The sequence below is a fragment of the Betta splendens genome, chromosome 1 (assembly GCF_900634795.4).
Source record: "Betta splendens chromosome 1, fBetSpl5.4, whole genome shotgun sequence".
NCBI classification, from domain to species: Eukaryota; Metazoa; Chordata; class Actinopteri; order Anabantiformes; family Osphronemidae; genus Betta; species Betta splendens.
In genome coordinates, this window is record NC_040881.3 from 19,105,395 (window position 1) to 19,112,164 (window position 6,770).

The 6,770-nt window shown below is 47.4% G+C and overlaps 1 protein-coding gene across 7 annotated transcripts; it reads right to left on the minus strand.

Annotated features, from left to right (window-relative positions):
• Positions 1-10: 10 nt before the first annotated feature.
• LOC114856252 (SWI/SNF-related matrix-associated actin-dependent regulator of chromatin subfamily E member 1) lies at positions 11-6,741 on the minus strand. Of its 7 annotated transcripts, none has more exons than XM_029152187.3 (11): positions 6,566-6,737; positions 5,865-5,915; positions 5,609-5,652; positions 5,250-5,348; positions 4,401-4,481; positions 3,934-4,065; positions 3,532-3,703; positions 2,035-2,207; positions 1,831-1,932; positions 1,167-1,425; positions 11-1,087 (listed from the first exon to the last, which is right to left on the minus strand). In XM_029152187.3, the coding sequence occupies exons 2-11, from the start codon at positions 5,869-5,871 to the stop codon at positions 882-884; spliced, it is 1,275 nt and encodes a 424-aa protein (XP_029008020.1). In that variant the 5' UTR covers positions 5,872-5,915; positions 6,566-6,737; the 3' UTR covers positions 11-881. The 7 variants fall into 7 exon arrangements, with proteins under 7 accessions (XP_029008020.1, XP_029007935.1, XP_029008180.1 ...); XM_029152102.3 differs by having other exon boundaries at positions 5,244-5,348; positions 6,566-6,736; XM_029152347.3 differs by lacking the exon at positions 3,934-4,065 and having other exon boundaries at positions 6,566-6,741.
• Positions 6,742-6,770: the final 29 nt, after the last annotated feature.

Sequence of the window (6,770 nt, forward strand, 5' to 3'; positions counted from 1 at the left end):
AAACGAGAAGTCGAGTAGAAAAGTTTATTGGTATAAATATGCAAAATGAAATTCATTTTAAGACTGCATGTTTACGACGGCTCTTTTCTGACCAAACCTCATCACACCGCCTACACAAATACGGTACATTTAAAAAGGCTCTGCTGAAAACTGCGCTACTGACCACGACACAGACATGTTCTAAGCGTACTGCCTTTGATTTGATTAACAGCTAGCAAACTTGAGAACACTGGTAGTCGAGCGTTGCACGCCACTGATGATTGCGGGGTATACTCACGAATGGACAACAAGTGGAATAAAAATGCTGGTAATAAATAACAAAATTAGCTACTAGCTACTAATGACTACAAACTCCTGAGACAATACTGTCACTGTAATACTGATACAGAGTAAACAAATACTCTCCTGCCAAGGAGATGGTCAGTCAACTCCACTTGTCAAAATGCTAAATATCTGTTTGTTTTTTTAATTGCAACATGCAAAAGTAATAATAAAAGCAACAATGACACTACAACACAAATAAATTTACCACTAAACAATGTTTCACGTGACAGCCAGTCGTAGTTTGCAAGAAGCTGGGATCTGCCAGACATAGTGCTAGAGATATGTATTAATATGTGCTGAAGACGGCCTGTGGAGGAATATAGTGCGTTCACATGAGCCTTCGTGGCAGCTATTGATTTTAGCCAGGGTCGTAGTTTCATTGGCTTTAAGTGCATTTCTCATTTGTTTCTACTGGTTCTTCTTTCAGAGCACGTCTGGCATCCCTACCTCAGGCCATCTGAACAATTCATATGCTTTGACGAACTGAAATGACACTGTGCAATACATGGTATTAAGGATGGCTAGCAGACATACGCTTGGTAGCCGGTGAGGCGGGCTCAGCGGGCGGCTCGGGCCCTGCTGGGCCCCTCCGATGGCTCATTCGTCTGGGCGTCTTCTGTCTGAGCAGAGGTGGTCTCCGAGCCGGTGTTACTGTCACTGGTTCCCTCCTCCATGGCTCCTTCTGGGACGCTCTCCTTGTCTTCTGATGCTCCCTCCTCACTGCCTGGATGAGCCTCAAGCTCCTCTGACGCCTTGGGCTTCCCTGAAGGAGGAATAAGAACGTTACAGTTAGGTTAAACAGCCAAAGTCCTGCAGGAGGACCAGGAAGCAGCATGGCTCACCTGGCGCATCTGCGGAGGTATCGGCGCCGTCACCTTCCTTGCTGCTACCGTCACTGAGCGAGTTCTGCTGGGACTTGTTGCCATGTGTTGCACAAATGTGCTTTTCCTCTTCTGCTAAGACGCAAGTGGGGCCTTCCTTGGCGCCGCGCTCTCCGATGTCCTTCTCACGCTCGGCCATGCGTTTGCGCGCCGCCTCTTCTGCTGCGGCGATCTCGGCAGAAATCTTCTCCATGTCCACTTCCACTTTCATGCAACACAGCTGAAAAGAAGGTGTGCAGGGTTTTTTAGCTTGGAGTCATTTGATTTTACTAAACAATACACTCACTACAGGTGCCAACTGCATGCTAAGCACGACTACAGGTTGTGTATTGACACTTTGCTTTGCTCTGCAAAAGGTAAATAGCACCATCTGTTGTTAGGAAGGAGTAGTGCATCCACTGCAGGGGCTCAGTTCAAAACAACAGATATTATAGGCGCAACAAATTGCAAATGATGACAGCTATACGAGTTCCAGAACATGTGGATGGAGTTAGCAGCAGCTGGATGCTTTAAGGCAAACACAGACCAGCACAGAACAAGAGCTACACACTGTAAAGTTAAATGTGCAGAACCAAGCTTGCGTGCGAATAAGTGCTGACCAAGCTCCATCTAAAAGATATCGTACCCTTTTGAGCTCATTTGTGAATGATTCTGTGGCTTCGATGAATTTTCTCTTCTTGTCCTGGTGGCGGTCTTCAATCTGGAGCAATTCCGCCTCCAGCTTTCTCTGCGAGACCAGACACACAGGCACCACAGCTGTAAACCCCATAACAAACAAAGCTGCAAACTCATGCGCCACCGTCCTGTGGGGACCACGGCTGGATCCTACCTGGTGAACCATCAGAGACTGGACCTGGCGCTTGAGGACCTGCATGCGGGCAGTGGTAACGACCGAGCGCACATCTGGGACCACGCTCTCGCTGAGAATCTCGCTGATCAGACGGTGGTTGCGCTGGAAACGGGCTGCGGCCGAGTGCTTTATGGAAAAGCCGTCGTCATAATCTGAAAACATAAAACATCTGAGTTGTTACCATAGTCACAGGAGTTACCTACTGCTGCACTACAAACATAAGGAGAATATTACTCAATGTCCCTCTACAGTATAAAGTCATTATAGCTGCTAACTGCTATTGTTAGGTGAATAGGAAAAGCAGGTAATTATAACCCGCGTTATGTGGACAGAATTTTGAAGATGTAGTCTGCAATTTTCTTTTGTCAGCACATGTTCCTCTTTGTCTTTGCTGCTTAAATACAGGATAATTGTGCAGGAAGGTGAAATCCAAATACAGTTAAGCTGCGGTGCCCTAAGACAATAATTATGCTAGTTACTTTTTCCACACTCTGCGGTGATGTAAAATTAAGTCCAGATGGATACAACACAAAAATAGTTGGAATCCCAAATATGTTTCTCAACTCTTATCTGTATTTTTACAAAGTCTCAATCTGCATTTTTACTTATCAGTTGCCTTTAGTTTGTCTGTTCAACACTATCCCAAAGCGGGACCGTTGTCTGGCTTTGTTGTGGTAGAACTTTGCTAAACTTCTCTTAGTGGGTATTGCCTGAACGTGCTGCTGCTGTGCACGTATGTATGCGAGCACCCACATAGCACCCCTGAAACTTTCCAGAGAGCAGAAATGAATCTTATCTACCATGTTGAAACTTTCAAAGGTGCTCACACAGGTGCTCTGAGACCACAACAGGAAACAGTGGAGGTAATAAATGCAGAAAACAGATGTGAGAATTCAGCTTCTCCTGCATTCACATTCTGTGAAGTGCGGTAATAGACATATATTAGTTTTTATCAAAACATGGTCCCTCTCCATCTTCACCTTGTATAACTGAACGTAACTATAACTGTATGTTAAGACTGTACCTGTTTAATGAAACACACTCTGACCATAAAACTAGCTGCTGAGCTGTAGAACAGCCTCGCAACAGCAGGTCTGACGTTTCCACTGCGTGTTGTGTTTCAAAGGACAAGCTACTATACATTATCTCATTATGTTCCATTGTAAGCGGGCCAGACCCCAGACAAGCCTCATTTCCTCAAGGTGGGCATAACTCCAACTGTTTGTGTGTGTAACATGTGCCTGCCTTCGTGCGTCTGCGTCAGTCTTAAAACAAAAGAGCACAAACATTTGAATTATGTCTACGCCAGTGCCAGGAATACACGCAGCACGTGAATGCTTGCGCAAAACAAAGGGCATTTCTGTTATTCCTAAAAGTAGAGTAGAGGAGATGTGGATGGTTGTGGCAGGAGGAGGAAGAGAAGGTACCTCGGCCTCTGAGTGTGTTGTAATTACAGCTCAGTCTGAGCGGTCTTACCATCTGGATCCTCCGCTGGCTGAATGCTCATGTACGGCTCGCCCTTGTCCAGTCTGGACTGCCTCTGGCGACTCTCCTCCTCTAGAGCCGCCTCGGCACGGCTTTTGGCATTGACATAGGCCAGGTAGGCTGGTGAGTTGTGATAGGCCTTCATGCTCTCATTATACTCAATCTACAGTGGAAAAGATGACAGGCATGACAAGGTAACAGGGACGGCGAGCAGAGACAACACGTGGACCCATGTTTTCCATCAACTACGACAAAGTTAGGAAAGAGGTTTACTGAGGGCTTTTAGAATGGCAGGAAGGAATGATGACTGGAGGGACCCACAACTGTTGGAGACACATCTACTCGTCACCCATTAGAAAAGACCCCATGAACATCCCTTGTAAAACAACCAACCTTCTCTGCTTCGTAGTCATTCAAATAATCCTGTTTCTCCTCATCAGTGAGGTCCCTCCACATGCCACCGATTATCTTCCCAATTTCCCATAGCTTCAGATCAGGATTGGAGGCTTTTACTTGATCCCAAACCTGGTGATGAGAACCAGACATGGGTGTGGGGTTGGGTTGGGTTGGAGGGGCTATAAGTGGTTATCTCTTTGCAGAGAGGTCACAAACCAGAGGAGGCCGTGTGCTTTAAGCTCCATCTCCAAGTTGATAAATCCCACTGTGATGTGAACTGTCCTAGCTAAGGCCTGGCTTAATGTGGCTCCACACCTATCTCCATAAACAACTATTAGCGTCTGCAACAAAGCGTACATCCTACTTTCTCTGAGCTGACAGAATATCTTAAAAGCAAAGCATCCCTGTCTTCCAACAGAGAACTCGATGATGCAATAGGCAGCAAGTACACAGCAAGTACTTACCTTACGACTATATCTCATGTATGGCATCAACGGCTTATCGGGAGGCTTGGGTGGCTTTGGGATATTTATTCCAGATGAATTCTGGAAAGAAAAAAAGAACGAAAGAAAGAGGCACAGTTACCGCCGAGTAATCGGCAACAACCTGACTACGTTAGGCTGAGTACAGCTGATGAAGCTACATCACATCGTGTCGTGTGCATGGTAATGTCATTTGACAGAAAACTATCTAAAGAATGTCTCTGAGTCAAATTCACAAATGAAACTAATCGCTTATGAAGCAACTGATTGAATTTACAACAGTTTAAAGTCAGGATGGCAGAGAACAATACGCAGTAGCACTAACGTTGGAAAAAAGAAGTCTCACTTAAGCTGAGATTTGCCCACTGTGAGACATAATGCCATTATCAGAGTCAGCCAACCACAGCTAGCATGCAGCGACTAAATTACTGCTCAGCAGCCAGAGCCATGCTGGGCAGCGAGGCTGTGATACCATGGCAACACTGATGGCATGGGTTACTTCACATGGCTGTAAGAAATGCAGACTTTGAAGTACAAACAGATGGGCTCCTCGGTAGCCTGCGCCGTGATGGAGGCAGCAGAGGGAGTTAGGGATGACACGCACTGTAGTTTCACTCTCAGCGATGGGATGAGTTATTGCAGGCTTCTCACACTATTCTGCAGCATCTGCTCCTCCAGTAGTGGAGACGCAAAATACATCATCATTGGAAGGCTTCTGACATTCCAATGCTATTGGTGCGTGTAGTGTGAGAGACTGACTTGAAAGCGAGCTGCCGCTGATCTCACTTTCTCCCCTCTCCCCGGTCTCTAAGTGAATATTCATACCGTTACCCGACTGTTGCTGCTCTGGCTCCCTCCCAGTCTGTAGTTGTTGTAGGCCAGATGGCTGTAAGGGTTGTACCCCACAAAACCGGTAGTGTTGGGCATTTGCTGATGGAAACAAATGAGACAGAAACACGGATGAGAAATGATAGAAAAATAAAGCCCAAGACAGAAATCAAGAAACCAATGAGAGAAGCTGGGGGGGGGGGGGGGGGGGCACACATGCCGGGGCTATAAGGGGAGTATTTCTTCACAAGCAGTGGTCACAAACAAGGACCGGTCGACGCCTTGGAAAAATAGAATTTCATAAAGCAGAGATCATCCCCGGGAACAGCAGCTCTACGTTAGACGCCCAGGAGGATACTTACAGTGGCGGGGGCGGGGGGAGGGGGAGGGGCGTAGGACGGCCGCTCTGTGGACGGAGAAAAGGCTGGAGTGAGACATCACCGTCAATCAAAGCGTGGCTACAGAACCTGCCAGCGATGTTCACCAAACACCGATAATACGTTTAGCTCGTATCTGACAACATCTGGAATCGACTGGCGACGCGGCTTAGAGCGCGTGCGGCCGTTACGGACAGCGCGTCCGCAGCAGCCCGGTGCGAAGCGGCCCCATGTTCCTTACTTGACATCTTCGAAGCGAGCAGCGGACGTCACTCTGATCCAGTCATCGGCTCTGCAAATAGAGGCGTTTTAGAAGAGGACAGCGTTTGACAATGTGCCGACTGGGTGCTTCATGTAAAACACGAACAAAGAGACGCGCGTAGCTGCAACGACCGAGCGGCGTTAGCTTCACTGTGATACAAACCCGGACTAGAGTGTTGCGAGACGTTTCTTCTGAGTAACATAAATGTAATACGACAAATTTAAAGTTCTATGTGATAGCAAATGAGGCGAGACTGTACATATGACGATATGACATGTTAGTAACGGCTGACTCCATGACTGGGAGTTTCAGCGTTCGTCCCTGGATCCATTAGCGAGCTGCGGCTCGTGTAGCATGTAGCGGTAGCGCGTGTTCATGGCAGCTAGTGAAATAAATAAGCTTAACACACAACATACAACGCACGTGAGCGGGTTTGTGTTCACTGCGGCGTTATTACACGGTAACAGATTGTCGATATACGGCGCTAACTGAAGCTAGCTGACGGACGAGCACTAGCGTGGTTATGATGCCTAGCTAGCTACGTCCATGCAGAGAAATGACATCGCTGAGTTATTATTAGCATGAAGCGTCACATCTAACGGCAGATCTACCTCCTAAATCCCGGCGAACGGACAGCAACGTCCATTAACAGACAGACAACTTAAACTCTTAGTCCCCACCTCACTACGTTGATTTGGCGTTGACGGGGAAGGCTTAGCTAGCGCCCAGCTCGGAGTAACAGTCCCCTCAATAAACGAATGAAATGGGGTCCACTCGTAATATTCCGGCAGAATCTTCCAGAATTGCACCCCCACCCTCTGCTCATTACGGCAGTTCCTCGTCTCGACGCTGACGCTCATCGCTCTCAGCTGTCACCGCAGCAGC

Bases quoted from the DNA above. Each gene is read 5' to 3' on its own strand.
- LOC114856252 (XM_029152102.3), bottom strand. The intron at 3,704-3,933 runs GTTGGTTGTTTT...TTTCCACTGTAG, and splicing joins ATGACTACGAAGCAGAGAAG to ATTGAGTATAATGAGAGCAT. The intron at 1,088-1,166 runs GTGAGCCATGCT...TTCCTCCTTCAG, and splicing joins TACCTCCGCAGATGCGCCAG to GGAAGCCCAAGGCGTCAGAG.